The sequence below is a fragment of the Rhinoderma darwinii genome, chromosome 10 (assembly GCF_050947455.1).
Source record: "Rhinoderma darwinii isolate aRhiDar2 chromosome 10, aRhiDar2.hap1, whole genome shotgun sequence".
Classification (NCBI taxonomy): domain Eukaryota; kingdom Metazoa; phylum Chordata; class Amphibia; order Anura; family Rhinodermatidae; genus Rhinoderma; species Rhinoderma darwinii.
Window position 1 is genome coordinate 80,691,151 of NC_134696.1, and position 24,736 is coordinate 80,715,886.

The 24,736-nt window shown below is 39.9% G+C and overlaps 1 protein-coding gene across 1 annotated transcript in view; it reads right to left on the bottom strand.

Moving 5' to 3' along the window:
- Window positions 1–239: 239 nt before the first annotated feature.
- TRIM29 (tripartite motif containing 29) overlaps window positions 240–24,736 on the bottom strand; it is a 59,518-nt gene continuing 35,021 nt past the window's right edge. The window contains exons 6-9 of the mRNA XM_075838917.1: window positions 21,265–21,351; window positions 9,064–9,156; window positions 4,589–4,665; window positions 240–2,124 (exon numbers count right to left, since the gene is read on the bottom strand). Of these exons, the coding sequence (XP_075695032.1) occupies window positions 2,065–2,124; window positions 4,589–4,665; window positions 9,064–9,156; window positions 21,265–21,351 (317 nt within the window). The 3' untranslated portion in view covers window positions 240–2,064. The remainder of the gene's footprint in view (window positions 2,125–4,588; window positions 4,666–9,063; window positions 9,157–21,264; window positions 21,352–24,736) is intronic.

A 24,736-nucleotide genomic window follows, 5' to 3' on the forward strand; every position in this document is an offset into this window, starting at 1 on the left:
CCTGCAAAAAAACTCAGTGTGAACAGGGCCTTTAAGTTCCCCTAAAAATATGACATATTAATCTATATTATTTTATTTTTGCTCAAACTATTATATTAAAATAGATCAGAATTTTGAACAACAAAACTTTTTTTTAACCTTTAAGACTACATCAAACACTAGTATAAAATACAAGAAAATATTACAATTCTTTTATTTTTATAATTATCATGTTTATATAGTACATAGAAAGAAGGCATAACTATTACCAGAATGAGATAATACCAAACCCTATTGGATGAAATAATGTACAGTATAATGCCTTGCTTAAAAGGCTTTTCCCATAAAAACATTTATCACTTATTCACATGATATCATGCGATCATGAGAACGCAGGTCCTCGAGTCCCCTGTGTGAACTGTACTCGGCTTTCTCCATCAGTCCCATATAGCTAATGGAGCATTGGTCACGTATGCGCACTACCGCTCCATTCACAAAGGGGGCACACGCAAACCCTTGTGATCGCTGGGGGTCCCACCAGTCGGACCCCAGCGATCAGACATTTATGGAAATGTGATACATTTTGTTTATGAGAGAACCCCTTTAAAAGTGTTTTGTACTACAGAAGAGTCCACACACCATTTTTTGAAAGAAATTCTACCAGTATTGATGGATGTATAGTGGGCTAGAGCTCTGTAGATGGGCTGGAAGGAAAAGATGGTTCAATAAAACAGGAAAACCTAGAGTGGGCTTCATCTGCCATCAGATATCATTCAAACACATACTCGTGGGGAAATTTAAAAGAACGTCTGCATGTTCTTTAGCAGTTGTATGGTCTACATATATTAAAGGTTTTTCATTGAAAGTATCTTTAACAAAAACAAGTTGGAGCAGGACGTCTATGATTCTTTAAATGATCTACCATGTCATTACTTTCTCATGTGAAATTCTAGACAATCTGCCTAAAGTGAAGATTTCCAGGTGTCTAACAAGATATTCCTGAAGGACCACAATGGGACACTTTAACGAGTAGACGTGGTATAACAACAAAACCCTTTTATCTGTTGTCATCTTGCATGGCCTGGAGCACATTACAGTCCTTTGTGAAAATTTCTGCCCAGACAGGTTGCCCGTTTCATGATTTACCGGCAGGAATTTCACTAGGGAAACTTTTAACTGTCTGCGACATTACAAAAATCTCATCAATTGTACTGACCAATTCTCATTTGTCATCAATATTCCTAGAACAGACTGGATAAGATGATATTGACACCATGCTGTATAATAGCCAAAGGCAACAGAAAGCACGCAGTGAGGCAAAATACCAAAGCTTATTTCATTCAAGGATGCAGGAGATAAATCTTGCATTAGCTAAAATTGATTTTAGAATTTCACAAAGCATCTGGAGGAAAAGAAGCAGAAGGGAATATCTTCTTAGCTGTGAAGATTACACTGGAAGGAAACTGTGAAAAATGGTGCCTGCGCTGTCTGCAGAGTTTACATTGCTGTTGAATGGGTAGAGCAGATAAAAGAAGAAGCGGGTGCTGCGCGGATTGTAAGAGGTGTCTTTAGAAAGGAAACAAGTGGAATAAAGGGGATAAAAAGTGATGGATAATCTCTACATTAATTTAGATGCTTGAGGTCAAGCAAGGAAATATTTCTCAAATAAAAATGCCTCTTGTACAATGTAAAAAAGAATATAACCGTAATGTAACTAAAACCACAACAATGTATAGAAAACATATCATAATGTTAAATATCTCAGCCCCCATGACAGCATAGACTTCAGTCACTATAGCGGTAATGTTCAGTAACTATTGATGTAATGTTTTCTACATCAGCAGTAAAGGGTTAAGTTGAGATGCAGAATTAGAGATTCATCCCAGCCTTGACCCGCCCAGGAATTTCAGTCCACGATGATTGCCGATGGCAAGAATAAAACCAGTTTTTTTTTTCCTCCCAGCCAAATCTAGTCACAACACATTCACTGCAACCGCAGCGCAAGAATTAAGAAGAGCGCCCCACCCTCACTCTACCGACAAATAGCTAAAGAACAGCGTATTAGGCTTCCATGGTCCCAGGGATTTATGGAGATTCAGTGTTTGAAGCATTTCCTTTATTCACATAGAACGGGCGTTGCTGGGTCTGTTGGAAGCAAATAAGTCATAAATGTTAATGACATTAATTATTTTGTGAAGACTAAAATAGACCATAATCCATATGTATAAATTCTACAGCTATGTTATATGTATTGAGAATCTGTAACCACATCACAACTCCAATATCCTGGAACCCACTGGATGGACAATTGGACTTTCTGGACTACAAGACATCCACATACTGGATCAATAGTGGTCCAATAGTGAGGAAGATTCTGGAGAAATTCTGAATCCATGATTCTATCATCCAGAAGCGAATGGTCCGCTCCCATAGTAGGGCTGTCAACCGCCATATCAGTGCACTTATTTTTATTACAATTTACAACATATAACAAGTTGCTGTTTTGAACTTGAACTATGTGCACAATGTACTATGAAGTAAAAAAAATATAATAAATATACAGAAAAACAGATGCACATCTGCAATTTAACCCCTTAATGACGTGCTTGAAAAGGCCTTAATGACCAGCTAAATTCTTCAGTTTTTACCTCTCTGCTTTCAGCAGCCATAACGGTTTAATTTTTTTACTGACGTGGCCATGTGAGGCATTGTTTTATGCGGGGGGAATTGTATTCTTTTTTTCGCAGTTTGGGGGTAGGACAAAATTATTTTTACGGCGTGAATATAGGAAAAAGCGATTCTCGGCATAGTTTTTCTTGTTTATTTTTTATCCCGTTCACGTTTCACGCTAAATAACCCGTTAGATTAATTCTTCAGATTATTACGGTCGTTTAGATTCCTAATGTGTGTCAGTTTTTATAACTTTATCTACAATTCTATTTTTTCTTATAATGTATTAGCATAATCTTGTATGCTACTACATTATACTGTGTCACTATGACACAGGCTGCTGTTAGGGCACCACATAGTGTTCCCTAACAGCAGGCAAACTGAACAGACAGCCCTGGGGTCCTTTCTAGGTCCCCAGGGCTGACTGCAGAGGGATTCCCCGCTCTTTGATCACACCACCAGGGTTCCGGTGACACGATCAAGATGGGGAGTTCCCTTTGATCTTGCCGCGATCACGGACCGCGACGACCAAAGGGTTAAACAGCTGGGGTCCGAATGTTTTCCGACCCCAGCTGTATTTAGTAGGGTACTCTAAGCTCAGGAGCTGTACGTTATGGCTCCTGCTTAGAGGATGAGCACTCATCACCCTCTTCTACAGCAACGCCAAAAGACGTCGCTATGGATGAAGCACCTGCACCACCTGCCGTCAAAAGACGATGGGCGGTTGTTATGGGGTTAATGGCAGAAAGTTCATCAAAAACATCTAGCTATTAGGGTATGTGCACACACACTAATTACGTCCGTAATTGACGGACGTATTTCGGCCGCAAGTAGTGGACCGAACTCAGTCCAGGGAGCCGGGCTCCTAGCATCATACTTATGTACGACGCTAGGAGTCCCTGCCTCTCCGTGGAACTACTGTCCCGTACTGAAAACACGATTACAGTACGGGACAGTTGTCCTGCAGAGAGGCAGTGACTCCTAGCATCGTATATAACTATGATGCTAGGAGCCCGGCTCCCTGCACTGTGTTTGGTCCGGTATTTGCGGCCGAAATACGTCCGTAAATTACGGACGTAATTAGTGTGTGTGCACATACCCTTAGCTGGGTTTACATCTGCGTTGGGATTTATGCTTTTCAAAAGAACCGAAAAACAGAAAAAATTCAGTTAAAACACCCATTGAGTTCAAGCTCAGTTTGCTTCAGTTGAATTCCGATCCATGAGGTTTTAGTTTTTTTAGTGCAGATTGAAGTGCTATTTTTTCTGTTCAGAAAAATGGAAGCTTTACAGAATGGACCTTTTAGGTTTTTTTAACATGAGAGACAATTGATGACGGATACAAATGCAATGTCTTCAGTTTGTATCCATCATTCATTTAATTTGACGGATCCATTAAAATCTTCTGTGGATGTGCAGAAACAAACATCTGTACAGAGCACGATCTATTGACCAAAGGGCCAAAAGACATTTGCATAACGGATCAGTCTAAAAGCAGATCAGTCAAAAACGGAGCATAACAGATTTCAAACTGATAAAACTGAGACAAAAGTTTTCATTTTTTGACGGTTCAGTCGAAAACATCTGTAAAACTTGTAGCAAAACAACAAAAATACCGGAAGTGCTGATACATTGTACGACAGAACCCGTTGACCTTAATACGTTTTGTCGGTCTTCCGTAGGGGTGTTTTTACCGAAAACAATAGCACAGGATGCCTCAATATTGTCTTGGATATTTTTGGCCGGATCTGTAACAGGGTTTAGCTGTAGATTCCCTTATATACATTTCCACAGGAATGCAGGAGAGCATGATTTCGTTTGTAAGTTATTCGATTCTGCACTTTAAATTTACAGTTTGTTCTAAAGTTTACAAGCTTGCTTACAACTGATTATATATCAAAGACAATATAAATAACAAAACACTAAAAATCAGAACGTACCAGAAGACTTTGCTTTGATGATTTCCATGTCTGTGGTACAGCTTTTGCTGGCTGGTGTCTCGTCATCATTGGATACACTATAGAAAGATATAATTAATAAGCAGCGTTAACTCTTTGGTAAAAATAGTCGAGCCGATGTAATAGATCCGTTATATTTTGGGCTTTGTCTATGTGTTTGCATACTCTAGGAGAATGGGGAGAAGAGTGTAAAGGAAAGAAAGGTTTTCTAGAACATGTTTCTTATCAAAGTTTACCTTGCCCAATGAATCCGGGAAGACAAACCGTATGATAAAGAGTGTCTTAAAGGGGTTGTCCGGTTTCAGCAAATGAATGTAATTTTTTTTTTGACAATTAACCCCTTTAGGACACAGCCTGTTTTGGCCTTGTGGACACAGATGATTTTTTCAAATCTGACGTGTCACTTTATGTGGTAATAACTCCGGAACGCTTTTACCTATCCAAGCGATTCTGAGATTGTTTTCTCGTGACATATGGTACTTTAGGTTAGTGAAAAAATTTGGTCGATAAATTCAATATTTATTTGTGAAAAACGTCAAATTTTAGCAAAAATTTGCAAAAATTAGCATTTTTCTACATTTAAATGTATTTGCTTGTAAAACAGATAGTAATACCACACAAAATAGTTACTAGTTAACATCCCCCATATGTCTACTTTATGTTTGCATCATTTTTTTTCACGTACTTTTATTTTTCTAGGACGTTACGAGGCTTAGAACTTTTGCAGCAATTTCTCATATTTTCAATAAAATTTCAATAGGCCATTTTTTCACGGACCAGTTCAGTTGTGAAGTGGCTTTGAGGGCCTTATATATTAGAAAGTCCCCATAAATCACCCCATTTTGAAAACTGCACCCCTCAAGGTATTCAAAACCACATTCAGAAAGTATTTTAACACATTAGGCGTTTCACAGGAATTAAGGCAATGTAGAGGTGAAATTTACAAATTTCAGTTTTTTTGCCAAAATTCATTTGTAATAAAAAAAAATCTGTAACTCAGAAGGTTTTACCAGGGAAACGCAACTCAATATTTATTGCCCCGATTCTGCAGATTTTAGAAATATCCAACATGTGGCCCTAGTGTCCTAATGGACTGAAGCACCGGCCGTAGAAGCAAAGGAGCACCTAGAGGATTTTGGGGCCTCCTTTTTTTAGGAATATATTTTTGGCACCATGTCAGGTTTGAGGAGGTCTTGTGGTACCTAAACAGTCGAAACCCCCAAAAAGTGACCCCATTTTGAAAACTACACCCCTCAAGGCATTTTTCTAGGGGTATATTTAGCAATTTGACCCCACAGTTTTTTTGCAGAATTTAGTGGAATTAGTCTGCGAAGATGAAAATCACCTATTTTTCTGTGGAAACATAGAATTTTTTCATTTTTACAAGGAATAAAGGAGAAAAAGCCGCCCAACATTTGTAAAGCAATTTCTCCCGATTACGGCAATACCCCATATGTGGTCATAAACTGATGTTTGGACCCACAGCAGGGCTCAGGAGGGAACGAGGGCCTTTTGGATTTTGGAGCGCAGATTTTGCTGGATTTGTTTTCAGTGCCATGTCGGGTTTGCAACGCCCCGGAGGGACCAAAACAGTGGAAACCCCCCAAAAGTTACCCTATTTTGGAATCTACACCCCTCAAGGAATTTTTCTAGGGGTATAGTGAGCATTTTGGCCCCTCTGGATCTTTTTTAGAGCTAAGTTGGCCAAGAAACAGCGATTTTGGCGCTTTAAATTCTTTATTTATTACAGCGTTCACCGTGCGCAATAAATTATGTTTTCATTTATTCTACCGGTCGGTACGATTACGCCGATACCATATGTGTATAGTTTTTTTTAAGTTTTGCAGCGTTTGCACAATAAAATTACGTTTCTATAAAATAATTTATTTTCTGGGACACGCTATTCTGAGCCGTAACTTTTTTATTTTTTCATCAAAAAAGCTGTGGGAGGTCTTGTTTTTTGCGGGACGGGTTGTAGTTTTAATTGGTACCATTTTGGGGTAAATGCGACTTTTTGATCACTTTTTATTCTATATCTTGGGAGGGGTGGTGAACAAAAATTAGCGATGCTGACAGTTTTCCGTTTATTTTGTTTGCGGCGTTCACCGTGTGGAAAAATGAACATTATAGTTTCATAGTTTGGGTCGTTACGAACACGGTGATACCAAATATGTGTACTTTTTTTTAACGTTTTCATTTTTTCCCTATAATAAATGACTTATTATAGGAAAACAAAACCTTTTATTTTTACACTTTTATAAAACATTTTTATTAACTTTTTTTTACTTTTTACACTTTATATTTTTGTTTATTAACTTTTTTTTACTTTTTACACTTAGGCTTTATTCAGACGAACGTAAAATACGCGCGTGCAACGCGCGTGATTTTCACGTGCGTTGCCCGTATCTATATTTGTCAAAACGCATCACGCACTCATTGAAGTCAATGGGTGCGTGAAAACCACGCATGTCGCACGGAAGCACTTCCGTGCGAACTGCGTGTTTGCGCAACAGCTGTCAAAAGGATGAATGTAAACAGAAAAGCACCACGTGCTTTTCTGTTTCCGAACATCCAAACGGAGTGTCTTTGCGATTAGCGAACCCCGACAACCGAAGCTAACTTCACCGGGTTCGGCCAAACTCGTTTTGGCCGAACCCGGCAAAAAAATTTCCGGTCCGCGACGTCGGGAGACATTCACTGTGCATGGTGCTGAAAGAGTTAAACTGTTTCAGCACCATGGACAGTGACTTGCGATCCCAAAATACATGAACCTGTAAAAAAAAACGAAGTTCTGACTTACCGATTACTCCTGTCTCCTTCCTGCAGTCCGACCTCCCGGGATGACACTTCAGTTCAAGTGACAGCTCCAGCCAATCACAGGCCAAGCACAGGCTGCAGCCAATCACAGGCTGCAGCGGTCACTTGGACTGCCGCGTCATCCAGGGAGGTGGGGCCCGATGTCAAGAGAGGCGCGTCACCAAGGACGCGTCACCAAGGCAACGGCCGGGAAGTTCTCGGTAAGTAGGAACTTTATCTTTTTTTTTACAGGTTTTTCGCTGTTGTGTTCGGCATTCACTGTCGAGGGTGCTGAAAGATTTAGCTCTTTCAGCACCTTGGACAGTGACGGGCGTCGACAAGCCTCATCTCTATGATGCCGGCTGCGCGAAAATCACGCAGCCGCGCATCAGACACGGATGACACACGCAGCTGTCAAATGGTTTTTGCGCGCGCAAAACGCTGCGTTGTTTGCGCGCGCAAAAACGCAACGCTCGTGTGAATCCAGCCTTACCTAGGTAGTGTAACGTATTCCAACTGTCAGTGTGACGTCACAGTCACTCTGACAGTTGGTCTACGAGGATCAACAGAGGCTGATCCTCATAGGCTGACATACATGGCAGACTTGGGGGCCGTTGTCTGGCCCCCGGGTGCCATCACAAGCATCAGAAGCCCCCACGATTGCATGGGGGCTGCTGATGCGCTACAAACCCGCTACATGCGGAGATCGCAATCGAGCCCCGCATGTAACGGGTTAATTGCCGAAATCAGCGGCGATGGGCCGCTGATCGGCAACACTGGAGTGTCAGCTGTCGGGGACCGTGTGCCATCGGGAACGACACATCAAGGTTGGTCCTGATGGGCTTTCGTCCATGGCAGACCCGGAAGCCATTGTTTGGCTTCCGTTTGCCATAGTAACTATCGGCAAACCCCGCGATTTCGGACCGGGGTCTGCCGATATGTTAGAAACCCCCAAAATTCGGCGATTGCACCCGATCGCCGAATTTAAGGGGTTAATTCGCCAAAATCAGCGGCAAAGGACCGCTGGCCGTCAAGAGGGGAGTGTCAGCTGTCGGCGACAGCTGACCTCACGGTTCCCGGTGCACACTGTCGCCGACAGTGTGCACCGGAAAAAACTCAGTAACTGTACGTCCTTGTGCGGGAAGTAACCTCCCGAAACGACGGACAGTTACGTCCTGGTGCGGGTAGGGGTTAAAAGTTATCCAATTTTCTAATAAACTTTCTGCATGAATTTCTTACATTTTTCAAGAACTCTGCTTGTTGATATTCCGTAGGAACATTCATTGTTTACTTGCAGTAGATACAATTCTGTCCATGGTCATGTGATGGACACACAGATGCACGGCTCATTACAGTCACAGTATGTGTATCAGAATTGTGTCTTCTAAAGATCCCAGCACCTGTGTGTCCATCACATGACCATGGACAGAATTGTATACACTGGAAGTAAACAATGAATGTTCCTACTGAATAACAACAAGCAGAGATCTTGAAAGCTGTGAAGAATTAATATAGACACTTTATTGGAAAATTGTATAACTTTTACTTATACAAAAAATAACATTCATTTGCTTAACCCGGACAACCCCTTTAAATTTAAACAGTTTAAAACTAAATCAGGCAGACAGAAAATTGTAAATTTGCCGCATTAAGCCCATTACCATTCATGTTATAGAGGTTGTTGTCCTGCTGATTGTTAGTCTCTGTGGATGTCACGGTGGAGGAATACTGGAAGGAAGGTACTTGGCTTGTGCCTACAAGTAAAGAAAATTAGATATAAATAATTGAAATGATGCCCCAGCCGGGGCAGTTAAACAAGTTCTTTTTTATATCCACATTATGTAAAGTCAGATATACCATGAAAACATATGTGAAGCAGGTGCAAATGTAAGGTTTTCACCAGGAATAACCTTAAGGCAAGAATGACGCATGTGGAGGCCCTCAGGCTATACAACAACCAGATTTTAGATGTGCAATCACCCAGGAAAATGGGGGGAGCAGTTTGGAGAGGGGGATTAAAGGTAAATATGCTCTATCATATTTTTCTAGAAAGACAAAATATGGAATTATACTTTAATGTTCTAGTAATGAAGGGTATTGAATTGTCACATGGAACAATAAAAATATATTTATACAAAGTATATTTAACCCCTTAATGACCGGGCCATTTTGCACGTTAATGACCAAGGATTAATTTTTGTTTTTTCACAGTCGCATTCCAAGAGTCGTAACTTTTTTTTTTATTTCGTCGACATAGCCGTATAAGGGCTTGTTTTTTGCGGGACGAGTTGTATTTTGTAATTGTACCATTTTTAGATGCTTATAATATATTAATTAACTTTTATTAACTTTATTTTCGGAGAGTATTGAAAATAAGCAGCTATTCCAGCATTGATTTTCACGTTATAAATTTACGCCATTTACTATGCAGCGTAAATAACATGTTCACTTTATTCTATGGGTCGGCACGATTACGGGGATACCAAATATGTAAAGGTTTTATATGTTTTCCTACGTTTGCACAATAAAAAGCCTTTTAGAAAAAAATTACTTGTTTTTGCATCGCCGCATTCCAAGAGCCGTAACGTTTTTATTTTTCCGTCAATGTGGCCGTATGGGGGCTTGATTTTTGCGGGCCAATGTTTAGTTTTCATTAGTACTATTTTGAGGTACATAGGACTTATAGATTAATTTTTATTTCATTTTTTATGGGGGGAATGGGAGAAAAGAGCGAATTTTGCCGTTGTTTTTTGCGGTTTTTTTGGACGCCGTTCATCCGGCAGTTTAATTAATGTGTTCATTTTATTGTTAAAGTTGTTACGATCGCGGAGATAGCATATATGTGTATGTGTGATTTGTTTTGACACTTTTACTAAATAAAACCACTTTTTGGGCAAAAAAAGTAGTTTTATTTGATTTTCACTGTAATAATTTTTATTTTTTTTCACCAACTTTATTTAACTGATTGACATTTTTTTTTTTAGTCCCACCAGGGGACTTCACTATGCGATCTGTTGATCGCATATATAATGCTTTGGTATACTTAGTATACCAATGCATTATTGCCTGTCAGTGTAAAACTGACAGGCAACCTGTTAGGTCATGCCTCCGACATCGCCTAACAGGCAGATGCTGAAGGCAGACCTGGGGGTCTTTGTTAGACCCCCGCTGCAATGGAAACCCGACGGCGACCCGCTATTTTTGCAGGGGTGCCGATGGGGTGACAGAGGGAGCTCCCTCCCTCTGTCAAACACATTAGATGCCGCTGTCACTATTGACAGCGGCATTTAATGGGTTAAACTGCCGGAATCGGAGCACGCTTCGATTCCGGCAGTTGCAGCAGGAGCTAGGCTGTGTATAACAGCTGTGCTCCTGCCGCTGATCGCGTGGGTACACTGGCAGTACCCGCGCCATCACAGGACGGATATATCCGTCCTCCTGCGCGAACTAGCAGCTGCAGAGGACGGATATATCCGTCCTTCGGCGTTGAGAGGTTAAGCAATATATCCTGGATGTATTTGTGGAGTTCCTATGGCTATATAGATTATATATTATTTGTTAATCCGACACCTTTAAAGCGTACCTAACTTTTCAGGTGACTTTTCAGAATAAGCTGTCATATACGTACATGAGGAATAACGCTATTTCTGGCCATTATATGACTTGTATTCTTCATTATTGAGCAGTTTTCTCCTCTGCAGGAACTTTTTCTAATTATCAGTTGTCTCTGATCTAGTGGGTGGAGTCTAACTGCTATCATGTCTTCTATACACTGCACACAGAGGAAAATCCTGCTCTCCTATCAGTATCTATCACATATCTATGGAAGTAGCAGCACAGAGGAGATTATACAGTAATAAGCAGTGTAGCTGAGAATCCAGCACTGGGATATCATAGAAATCCTTCCGGCAGCCTGTGTCTTTCTCACTCTGCTCCTGCTTCCTGCCCCTGCTCACCCCTTCCCCTCCATAGACTTACATCCATCATGTTGCTGACTCACTCTCTGTGCTCCCTCCTCCTGCTTCCCCATCCTCTCTCCATAGACTTCTATTGTCAAGCAGTAAAGAGACACACCCCCACCTTCTGCAGCATGTCAATTCTGCTCTATAACCAGGGATGGACTTTGCATGACAACAGGAGGTGGACAACAGATTACAGGAAATGCAGTAACTTCACACAAAATTTGCATGGATAAAACTACATATTAACATTAAGTAAATTACAAAGTTGATCTATGTCAGGTATACTATTAGATTAGCATAAGTTGTTTGAAAAGTAAGTGTCGATTTAAAAGTTGAGGACGTGGCAAATTGTAAGAGATATATGCAAGTCTTGTCAAAAGGTGAAAAGCATGGAGGGACTATCCCATAACAAAATGTGTATGGGTAAACCTCTACTTTGTCAGCTGTACCTTCCATGTTGACCCTCTGCCACCCGCCTCCTTTCCCTGACTGCAAACATTTATATCACCTAACTCACAAGAAAGATACCCCAAGGTATAATAATGTAATTCACATATATAGGAAGTATAACTCAAGCAATAACACAGACAGATCTAATAAATATGATTAATACTGATGTGCCACCATGTGATTTAGATATTCGTTAGTTTGGATGTCACCAACTGATAAACTGATCCCCATAGTCACCATCACAATTCATATATATTTGTCTTCCTAATCTACAATGAACAAGGCTTAAATACTCAGAACCACGGTGAGGATTAAAGGGAAAATAAGCTTTTAGAAAAAGTTCCTCGTTCTTTTCTTTGCCAAGCCTTCACTTGTCTTCACAGCAGTATTCCTTAGCAACACTAGTAAAAAAAAAATCTAATTCATGTCACCGGATCAAAAAAGATATAAAAGTAAATTCTTTGATGAATGTGTTTAAACCTGCTGTAAAATGATGTTATATTTATCACTGTCAGGCTGGAAAGTATTAGTATTTGTCACATATAAAATATTAATGATGACGTCAGACAGTTCCTGACATTTGTTGGTTACTGATATAAAAAAATATATACGATATTTGCTAGCCAAGTATAAGAGCCTTGAGTCTGAGATCATCCTGTGACTTTAAAGCACCACTGTCATTAGGGCGCACTACAGCGAACATTTATCAACACTAGAGATGAGCGGATTAATTCTAATCCAATTAAATTCAGTCCTAATTTACCAAAAGTATTGGATTCGGCAAATTCCGAAACTGCTAGGGTTCGGGGCACACGAATCCCTGCAAAATGGCGGCTGATGGCAAGCGCCAGAAAAAAAAAGGGATTAAAAAAAGGATCATATGACCTAGGGTGTGATTCCCCATAATGCCTTTTATGCAGCATTCCCAAAATGCACTGCGGTTATGCCTCCCTCTAACCATATATGTTGCTGTCACTTTCACAATTCCATACAACGTAATCGAATAAAAACATATACCACATGAAAGTCTATGGGTTATGTATGCCACTTTATCACACACGTTTAACGTATACATCATGGGCTCTTTAATAGCATTTCTTGATGTATACGTTAAATGGATACTATTATAGTCTTTAGGTGACAGATACATTAAAACGGATGTATACTAGTGGTCTCAATCACCCATTAACTATAATGGTATTCATTTAATGGATACGTCATGACCTCTCAAGATCCCAGTTTATGACGTATATGAATACTATTACAGTCTATGGTGAAAAATGCTACTGTTAGGGTATCTGCCAAAGCTTACGTTTAACGTATACATCGGAAGCTTTCCTGGCGTGTTTGTCAAACGTAGGCCATTTAACGTGAAATTAACTAGGTTAAAGAGCTTGAAAGGGATTGGATTTAACTTGGATACAGTCCTAGAAGACATCAGAGAGTCAGACACGAGTTTTCAGGGCACTTTTAATTCCCAACACATTTATTCGGACTAAATCAGACGGCTGATTCAACTTATTCAGAACCGAAACAATTCAACACCAATAAACTGTTACAAATTCTGCATTCTGAATGGCTGCAATGATGTCCAGTGTCTTTATGGCACTAATATGCCAGTAGTAAGGAGCATTTAATGGGGAAGACCTGTAACTTCACCATATCATACTGTGACAAATATAAGATATACATTCTGGTAGTTCTCCTTTTAAAGGCTGTTTTTGCAATGACTGGCCCACCGGTGGCCCTTAATGAAATTACTCTAAGCAGAGAAGGAAGCAGAGATAGAGGCCCTGCCCACCGACCCTGGGCCTTCTGAAAAACCATCTGACTGCTTTTTAATGCAGCCTCAGCTCTTTCTTCGTAATGCTCCCTTTGACTGTCACTTTACACTTTGGCCAACCTCATAAAGTTCATTATCCCCCCCTCCCTCTCCTGCCTGTACTGTGTTGCCTTAAGTTACAACAGCTGAGCTTCTTGGCTGTTGTGAGTCTCCGTCAGTAGTCCTGTCAAATTTGACGAGAATAATAATCTGTATATATTCTGTCTATCACATTTTGCTCTTATTTAGCAATTCTGTGGAGTTTACTGATTTATAAAATATCAGAGCAACGTTGAAGGAAAAATGCGCCTCAGGGAGCATCAAGTAGTGCTCAATTTATGTCAATGATTACTCAAAACTAATACTGAACGTGCATTGAAAGTGGGCTCTCAGAATCAATTACTCTGGTGTGCCACCATTAGGCCCAGTTCACACAGAGTTTTTTTACAAACGCGCCAAAAAACAGCCGAATATGCCTTTAATTGATTCCAATGGGAGGCGGACGCGTTTTTTTTACGGTGTGCGTTAAAAAATGCTCACGGGAAAAAGAAGCGACATGCCCTATCTTCGGGCGTTTACACCTCTGACCTCCCATTGACATCAATGGGAGGCAGAGAAAGCGTATTTCGCTGTTTTTTTGCCTGTGGCGCTCAATGGGCGCGAGTGAAAAACGCGGCAAACGGCGTACAGGCAGATCAAAATCTGCCTCAAAATTCCAGAATTTTGAGGCAGAATTTTCTGCCTGCAAAAAACTCCATGTGAACTCAGCCTTAAGGAAATGAAGCATTACATGGTAGTTATTGAAATCAATGTATGGACATGCTGGGTCCTCTAGAGCAAGACACTTTTTTTGTTTTTTTGTCTGCTTTGGATAAGTTAATAGTGATTCTGAACGACTCCCTAAAAAGGTTTTTAAAAATATAAAAAATAAAAAAAAAACAGAGAGCCACTTCATTTTTATTTTTCCTTATATAATGCTAAAATTGCTCCAAGATTTACCTGGAATTTAATCGAAAAAATAATGTACAGTAATCTCATAATACTTATCATTTTACGCCTCGAATTACGCCTGAAAAACGACTCCATTACGCCTATAAACATCTGCCCATTGCTTTCAATGGGTTTTACAATGTTCTGTTCCCACGAGGTGTAATTTTACGCGTTGCTGTCAAAAGACGGCGCGTAAAAAGACGCCCGTGTCAAAGAAGTGCATGTCACTTCTTGGGACGTTTTTTGGAGCCGTTTTTCATTGACTCCATTGAAAAACCCCTCCAATAACGTCCGTAAAATACGCAGCGAATAACGCGAGTTGTTAAAAAGCGTCTGAAAATCAGGAGCTGTTTACGCCTGAAAACAGCTCTGTAATTTCAGACGTATTTTGCTAAGCCGTGTGAACATACCCTAATAATTTCATAACATCATAAAAAGCTTCACAAAACCGTAAAAAATATATTGTATAATATGGATTAGACAAAGGACAAATGTTTTTGTACCAGTTAAAGGATCGTAGGGCATTCATAAACACGACTTTTGATATTAACCAGATGCCATGATATGTTTAGTGTAGTTTTCCTAAAGTAAATGTGGCCAGTTGTTTCAATCACTATAGAGGGATTTTCCTCATAATTTTGGTACTTCTGGTGGTCACTTCAAGAGACTATATATATATATAGTTACGTAGATAAATGGAGGTGGACGGGAGGCTCTTTATCAAATCTTTTAGTGGATTCACTGCGCACTTATTTTAGGGAAATTCAGAAGGAATAGTTTAGTTGACCAGAATCTACATTTGTTTCCGCATAGAGTGTTGACCAGTAACCTAAATATAGCCCTAGCCGTCTGTTCTAGTATCCAAATGTAGTTGTTTGCTATCATAAAATTCAAATCAGTTGGCAGGTCTGTACTATATATTGTGATTGTGATGTGATGGCAGAAATAATTCACCTGTTATCTACACATTAAATAAAAGCAAGTTAGAATAATTCTCTTGAAGAATATTAATGCTTTTTTCATAGGTTGAGTTTATTACCGATTTTTGTAGAAACACAAGTGACAAGATTTGTTATTAAGAATAGAAACCAAAAAAATAAAATAAAGCAATCACCACCAGAGAGGAGAGTCTTAAGAGTAAAGTAATCAGCAAAGCATGCCCAGACATCAGAAGATGAAGAGACCCAACAGATTATTCCAGATGTCAGTAACATGGATTAAATTTGCCAAAACCAGTAGGAATACCTTTCTGAGAAAAGGTGGAGGCTGAGAAGCTGGGAGCGTCCTCTTGGTTCGGAATGGGAGAATGGTCCCACATCCTGTAGGCTCCTATAAGAAGAGGTGCTATCCTTTGAGAAATAGTCTATAGAATACTAGAAATAGTCTATAGAATAATACTAAGGCCTATATACCCTGGAATTCCTAAAGGAAACCTGTCACTAGGTGTGAACTACTAAACAACCAACATGTCGTATGCAGCTGGGGTTTAGCCTTCCAAACATGCCCAGGTCAAAACCGGCTATTTAGGCAATAGTTAGTAGAACAACTTAAAAATTACTGATACGAGTCCGGGAGTGGAGTCTGGCGGCATCGGGTGTATGCACAATGCACACATGAATTCGAAGACAGTACACCTTGATTCACTGAGCATGCTCAGTGTCATTTTCCTGGCTTCATGTACGCTATGCCCGTGCACCCGATGTCGATCCCATATTGATCTCAGTAACGTGTAAGTTATTTTACTAACTATTGCCTACGTGGCGGCTTTTGACCTGGGCAGGTTTGCTACACGAAACCCGCAGCAGAACGACATGCTGGTAGTTTAGATGCTCCAAACTTAGTGACCGGTTTCCTTTAAGATTTTGTTGCACTTTGTTTTCATAACTGATAACTGCATGCAAAGTTACATGTCACGTTTATATACACTGTGGATATAGAGAAGCTTTACTATACTTCTTGTTTATAAACTCTAGTATTTTGAGTAATCATAACTCAGTATACAGTATCTCTGTTGTAGGAATGTCAATTTCAAGATACAAAACTTGATGAGGATTCTACCTATATGACTATGATATAGACACATTAACGTGATCCTGTAAGGTTAATATATACTAGTATGCAATAAGGTAAATTAATTGTGTATATTTTAAGCAGTTTAGAATAAAGCAAATACACATTGCACTGCATCATGCAATAAACTTGTAAACCACAGACCATTGACATAGTGAAACACACAATGTTACGTTTTTAAGGTTAATATCTGTTAACTAGACACAAAAAAAGATAAAACACTACATTCAGATCTAAAAAATAAAACTAAACATTACAATAGTACTCAAAAAAAATGTGCACGACTTTTCATATTTTTTTTCTACCTGTGTTCATATCTAGCGTAATTTTCTAATCAAGTTTTCTCATTGCATTATGAACTGTTATTACACCAGTACTTACTGGTAAAATTGACTGACATTGAAATTACAACGGGTATTTTCTTGAATGTTATTGATGTGTCCAGAAAAAAAGCCTCTTTAGTATCATATAGACATTGGGCCTCATCTGTCAAGACAGGCATACAGAAATGTAGACAATCTTTTTTTATTAAAAGAGTTCTCCGGATAGTAATCAGATCACAGGTTGTCCCACTGCTAAGACCCCGAGAGATCTGGATATTCTATTTTGATAAATGAGGCCCATTGTCTGTATCACATGGTATTGCTAGTGGTTAGCATGGATATTAACTGCATCTTCAATCAGCAGTTGGATATCCAGAAAAAGGTATAAGACTTCGTACTGTATGATAATGGTATTTTTCTCCAATAATAGCAACAAATATAGAAATGATTGCAGCAAGATTTTGACTTTCTTAAAGGTCCTTTGAAGTACAAAAGTCACTGTTATATATGCTGCTGTTAACATCTTAACTTTAGTCTAAGTGAATAGCAAAGGGGGAGCAGCGGGGGACATGCTGGCATCATGTAGGGAGAGGAGGGGAATCTGTGATTCTCCTCCTGTCCCTTTATGGCTTCAGATGACCCCAGGGGCAAGGGGTAACATGGACTTGTGGTCATGATGTCACTACCTCTTATTAATCATAGAGCATACTTGCTCTTTTTATTTTACTCCACAAACCCAGCCATTTAATCCCTAAAATGCTGCAATCAATGCTGACAATGACATCTCAGTAATTTTACAGGAAAAAAAGTGAAAAACTCCCTTACACAATGTTTATTTATTGGAAAAAGAATAAAAAATCTGCACCAAATTTAATTTAACTAATAAAACAATGCCAGAGTAGCTGTTTTTTGTTAATTTCGCCTCCTACAAACAAGAGAAAAAAGTAAATGCGAAAGTTATATATACCACCAAAATAGTACCAATGAAAACTAGAAGTCGTCCTGTAAAAAAAGAAGCCCTCATACAGCTTAGTGGATGAAAAATTAAAAATGTTATGGGTCTTGGAATTCAGCAACCCCCAAAAAAATTTGGGTAAAAAATAGAGTATTTATTGTGCAAAAAAGTAAAATTTAACAAAAACTGTATCAGTTTGGTATTCTACAACCCGTAGAATAAAATCAACAAAAAATTAAATCCGGGTATAGTGTGATGTAATGTGCAAAAAAGCCGATTCGACATGTGAAACTTCAGTGTTGTACTGAAAAGCGCCGATTCAGAAGCCAAGGTTCGCTCAGGAGAGTACAGGGCCATGCGTGATGACGGCTTCTGCACTGCCTGGCACGGTCAATCAGAGAAGGAAGGGAGGGAGAGACGGACTATTTGTCCTGGATGTAGCCTCCATGGCTGCGGGCCGTCGGGTTCACTCACCTCCCGACGCCCGCAGCCATGGATCTGTGAGCGCTGGTCCCCGTCTCCCTCCTAGGAGACGCCAGCACTCACTTCCGCTCCGTTCGGCTGTGTCCCGTAGGGTGCGCGCGCACGCTCGTGCCCGGCCTTAAAGGGCCAGCGCGCACAAATAGGAAATTGTCATCATCATCAACCGCCACGATTTCCTGGTCTATAAGAAGGCTCCTGGCCTTCTAATCCTTGCCTGAGCATTGTTAGTTTTCCCAGTCTGTCTTGCAAATGGTCCCTTAGTGTTTCCCGTTCCTGTTGTTACCCGTGCCTTGTTCCCCTTTCCTGTTTCCCGTGCTTTGCCTTAGTATCAAGTCGTGCCACGTCCTGTGTCATCTGCCACGTCCAGAGGAATCTGCCACGTCCTGTGTCATCTGCCACGTCCAGAGGAATCTGCCACGTCCTGTGTCATCTGCCACGTCCGGAGGAATCCGCCACGTCTGGCGCAACTTGCGGCTCCTGTGTCATCCGCCACGTTTGGCGCTGTCTGCTGCAACCATCTCCATCTGTGCCAGAGCTTCGGTCACCATCTGGACTATCCAGGTACCCTTGTGCGGGACATTGTATTTCTGGGGTTTCCTGTGGTTTGGCCAGCTGCCTCCCCGCTGCGGCGGTACGGCCTAGTGGGTCCACTAACCCGCTCCGTGACACTGGATACATATAAATTGTATCCAGCGCTTAAACCTGAATCCGTCAGGTCAGTGGGACTGACGGCTTCGGTGACAGTTGGCAGGACCCACCTGTTATCGATCACATCTAAGTTAAGCCGGCTGACCTAATGGATTCAGGTTTCAGCGCAGGATACAGGTTCTATGTATCCAGGATACAGAGAAGCTGTATCTGAAAAAGTTTAAATCATTTTTAATAAAAACAAATTACAAAGTTGCACAAAACACTCTAGTACACTGTTTTAGTTAAAAAAAAAAAAAGGCTTCAAAGGTTTACATAGCCTTTAACTAGTGTTTCTTCTATGCTTACCAGAAAGGTAAGAGTTAAATAGACATTATAAGCCTCCTTCAAAAGCTGGTTAATTGTCAACTTACGAGAAGTTTTTGTTCTTGTCTGGGATTAAAGGCTTCTTTTAAAATCTTTTGAAAACATTTAGCTAGTGTTATCTCTAAGCTTCCCACAAAGAAACAAGTTAATAGTAACTGCAATCCTTCATTCAAAGTTGTCCAGCAACCAATATGCAAACTTTAGTTGTTATTTCTGAGTCTGAAGGGTAAAGGTATTAGGCCCTGTTCACATAATGTTTTTTGTTTACGTTTAGTGTGTACGTCGGGAAAGATTCATAGGGCACCATTGTCAGACGGAAGCCAAAAGAGTGTCCTTTTGGCCTCCCTCCGCCTGGCTGGTATATATAAGTATATTAGAAGAAAAAGTTATGGAATAGTGTAGTAAACTACACCTTTCCATCCTGCAGAGTCCAGTATAATAAATGTATACAAGAAATGTATATGTTTTTTCAACATGGTAGCCTATAGGTGACGGAAGCCACTGTAGGCATCAGTCACAGGTATTCGTTAAAAGGATACGTCATGCGCTTTTTAATAGCTTTTCATGATGTATCCATTAAACGGATGCCATTATAGCCTATGGGTGACAGCGAAAATGCCAAAGCAGCTGAGGTCCATTGCTTAGAGTGATCAAAGGGATTATTGCGGTTTGAGCCCTATTAATCGGTAAGTGATGACATATCCTAGTGATATGCCATAACTTGTTCTGTAAGGCTGGATTCACACGAGCATGTTCCATCCGTAATTGACGGACGTATTTCGGCCGCAAGTCCCGGACCGAACACAGTGCAGGGAGCCGTGCTCCTAGCATCATAGTTATGTACGATGCTAGGAGTCCCTGCCTCGCTGCCGGACAACTGTCCCGTACTGAAAACATGATTACAGTACGGGACAGTTGTCCTGCAGCGAGGCAGGGACTCCTAGCGTCGTACATAACTATGATGCTAGGAGCCCGGCTCCCTGCAGTGTGTTCGGTCTGGGACTTGCGGCCGAAATACATCCGTCAATTACGGACGTAACATGCTCGTGTGAATCCAGCCTAAGGGAGAATCTCTTCAAGCGCTGGGTTCACAATGTGGATTTTAAAATTGAATAATTTTTTAGATTATTTTTCATAGAAGTCTAGTGATTTTATCATAGGAAAAGTTGACAAACATGTCATATGCTGGATATGGTATTTGCCTGGATAAGGGGGCATATATTAACACGTTCAGATATATTAAAAGAAGATACTGGGTTTTGCAAGTTTACGTACCTATCTTACATTTGTATCCCGGCTTTTAGCTTTAATTTTTGTATAGACTAAATATGTCTGCTTTTGACCACCCCATCTCATATTTTGGATCCTACTTTGGTAAATTGATTGTGATAGATCTCACTTCTGGGAACCACTGATCATGTGTCTCCAGGCAGCCACAATGTTTATCCTTGCTTTTCATGGAGTAGAGCATATACAAGACGGTCATTGTAATCAGTGGACTTTTACAACGTAGAATTTTTAAAATGTGGCAAAAATAATAATAGGAGATAATATATACATTGTCGTGGCAGGTGGGCTAACACTTTTTGATCAAAATGTGCACTAAGAACCTCCCTATTTGTAGGTAGATTGAGCTTTAGTGCATATTTATTTATATTTAGTGGTTTAGGTGGCATTAGTGTCGCAGGGTGCTGTCGCCATTTTATGTCTGCTATGTATATATATATATATATATGCAAATGGAAGACGCAAACATACACAATGTCTTCTAATATCCGACTCAGACATTGTACCTTTGTTTCCATAGATACTGTTCATGCCTGCAGCAGTATTATCGGTTAGAGGCCGCACAGGTGAGGATTGGTAGGATTGCCGACCACCTAATAGAGAAAAGAAAGCATTGGTTCTTGCTGTGTAATTCTGATATTATAGGTAACATATTTATTTCTTAATATTTATTTTTATATTTTTCTTACCTCACTGTTATCATGTGAAATATATTTTTAATCAGACACATGTTAGCATACTGTAATGTTATTATAAATATAATAATCATTAAAAAGAAAAAAAAACAATAAAAACAAGGAATTATTATATTGATTATCACATAAAATGTCTTTGTACTGTTTACATTTACAGCTACTAGTATACTGTTAGGTTTTATTTATATCGATTTACACGTTGAACTAAGCTTTACCCTAATCTTGTAATGAAAATCAAGGTTTTTTAAGTAAGATAAAAATTGAGGCTCCCATAAATAAATGAAATCATAAATATATGACATGAAAATATTGTATCAATTATATTACATTAATATTATTAATATTATATTATTATTAATAAAAATAATAATAATATAATAATTCAATTAGACGTCTCTCAAGGGTAACATCTGCACGCACCCTACTATTCCCTTTTATTTATGCTATATAAATAGTTAGGGCTCATTCACACGGCCGTATTATACAGTCTCTGATTTATATTAAGCCATGTAACGGCACCCATAGCAGTCTATGGGTTCTTACTGTACCTTCGTATGCCTGTGCGTAGAAGTGCCGCAAAAAGGCCCTAAAGTTTACGTTGCCCTGGCCACTCCTAGACTTTACTTTATGGGGCGTAGCAAGATAGAGGCCCATACCAGGCCCTATACCTTCCCCCCCCCCTCCCCCCCGATCAGACTAACCTTCCAATCAGACCCCCGCCCCCCCCTTATCAGACACACAAAAACGTTCTGCTCACCTCATTGTTCCTCTTTTCCTTACGGGGTCCCCTCAGGCTCCCTCAGCATACTACAGTTTATACTGACGTAGGGCAATGTCATGATGTATGTGACGCAGAACTGAGAACGTTGCTGCGTTGAAAATATGGCACTAACGTTGCTCGAGGTCAGGACCTGTATAAGCTGTGGCAGGCTAAGGGAGCGTGAGGGGACCCGGAGGGGAGAAAAGAAGAGGAGCAGTGAGGTGAGTATACAACACATTTATTTCGAGATGTTCGCCTCTTAATTAATGTGTTGCATCTTACGCCAACGAATAGTTTATTATGACTGGCGTATGAAATGTCTTAATAAATCTCCCCCTTGGTGTAGATAATGTCCTCATAAATTTCCACAACTATCCCTGGTTTCAGAACAGCAGTGCTTCCACTTTCCTAATGATTTCTCCATTAAATAATTTGCCATAACATACAGTATTTATTCTCAACATTAGGGGGGGCACTGATATTTTTATTATCTCTAATAGACAAGTGAAAAAGTCTGATTTTATTAACAACTATTTACGTGGCTACATATGGACGCAGTAGCATCATTTACAAGCTATTCGTTCATTACTGCACAATGGTTTTACACAGTGCCCATAACTTTTCAAGTTACGCAAAATATGAAGTCTGAACTTTTGGATAATTTTATAGATCAATATAACGAATTACTTGGTAAAAGCACAGTTTTACTTTTCTGCCCACTCAGGCTGTTCATCCTCTCTCGTCATTTATTTTAATATGTAAAGACTTGCCATAAGTTTGTTATAAAATATAGCATGGCCTTGTTTATTTCGAGCTTTCCAGCTAATGAGCTGCTACGACTAAACGCTCCTTGCTACAAAATACTTGCTCCCCACTGCCCCGATCTAATTATTTTGCCAGTAGCTATCAGAGGATTACAACTATGTACTTTAAACATAGTAATGGGATCAAGTATACATTCATGTAAAAAGGTAGCATTTTTTATTTAAGGCCTTTAAAAGGGGAAGTGTAAATAGTTAATAATTACCCAATAGGCCTTTTACATATGTGTATAAGTGAATCAAACATTATTGCACCTAGTAATCCTAGTAAATTTTCATTGTCTGATATTTTTTATTTAGAGCAGTTGAACAGACCCCTTACAAGTGCATGTAAATACCACATTTAAAGGAGTTTTCCATAACATAACTATCAATACCCTATCATTAGGATAGGCCATCAATGTTTGATCTGTAGAGTCTGGCCGTAGGCAATCAGCTCAAGGAAGCGCCATAGCGCTCCAGCGATTGTCGCAGTCCTTCATTATTTACACAGGCACAGAGGATCATCCTTGCGGTCAACTGTGCCTGGTGCTGAAAGAACAGGCTCAGCCCCACTCGTATGTACAACGCTATGCCTCTGTAAACAATGAAGGGGCTGCGGAACCCTCTCTTGTGCTAATCGGCAAGGATCCCGAGGGTCGGCCCCAACAATCATACATTGAAGGCATTTTTAATAATAGGTCATCAATGTTTAAGTCCTGGAAGACCCTTTCAATCTTCCGATACTGTATTGGAAAAGCCATTGGTATCCGATTACACATCCAGAGCTGTTTCAAAGATCTAAATAACAGACATTTCCAGTAAGCACCAAAGGGATTTGGTTGTGCTGGTTCCAGCCCAAGGACATCCAACATTACAATCTCTCGACATGTTTCCATATTGTCATAAAGATATTTTTATGCAGGAAAACCCCTTTTAACAGCTAAAGTAGCAATCTTAAGTAATGTTTGATTCATATTTATTCTCAAAGTACTGAGAACAATAGGAATTGCTTAAAGGCTACGTAAACCTTTGCAGGGAATTTTTTTTTCTTTTTAATAAACAGGTCAATTAGTGGGTTTGGTGCAACTTTATAAATAGTTTTTATTCAAAATTTGTCATACTTTTTTAGATATAGCTGCTCTGTATTCTCTATGCAGAGCAGCTGTATCTAGCGTTAATTCCTGTTCCCGTCAGGTCCGCAGAAACTTAGATGTAATAAATTGCAGGTGGATCCTGCATGTCAGAAACATGCAGGACCCGCCGACACTGAACCCGTCAGGTCTACATGACTGACGGATTCATGTCATAGCGAACGATATAGCTGGTTTGTATAGAGAATACAGAGCAGCTGTAGCTCAAAAAGTAAAACAAATTTTTAATAAAAACTATTTATAAAGTTACACCAAACACACTGACTAAAGCCCCATGCACACAACCATAAATATCGCCCGTAATTGCGGACCATAATTATGGTCCGCAATTACGGACCCATTCACTTCTATTGTCCACAGACACCTTCCCGTATACTTACGGGAAGGTGTCCATGCCGTAGAAGCTTTCAGCAAAAGATAAGACATGTCCTATCTTTTGCTTTTTACGTACCATGCTCCCATACTTTGTAATGGGAGCACGGACAGTACATGTGGACGACTGTCCGCGGCTGGCCGAGCCCTTAATTATGGACCGTGATCATAGGTTTACATAGCCTTTAATACTCGTC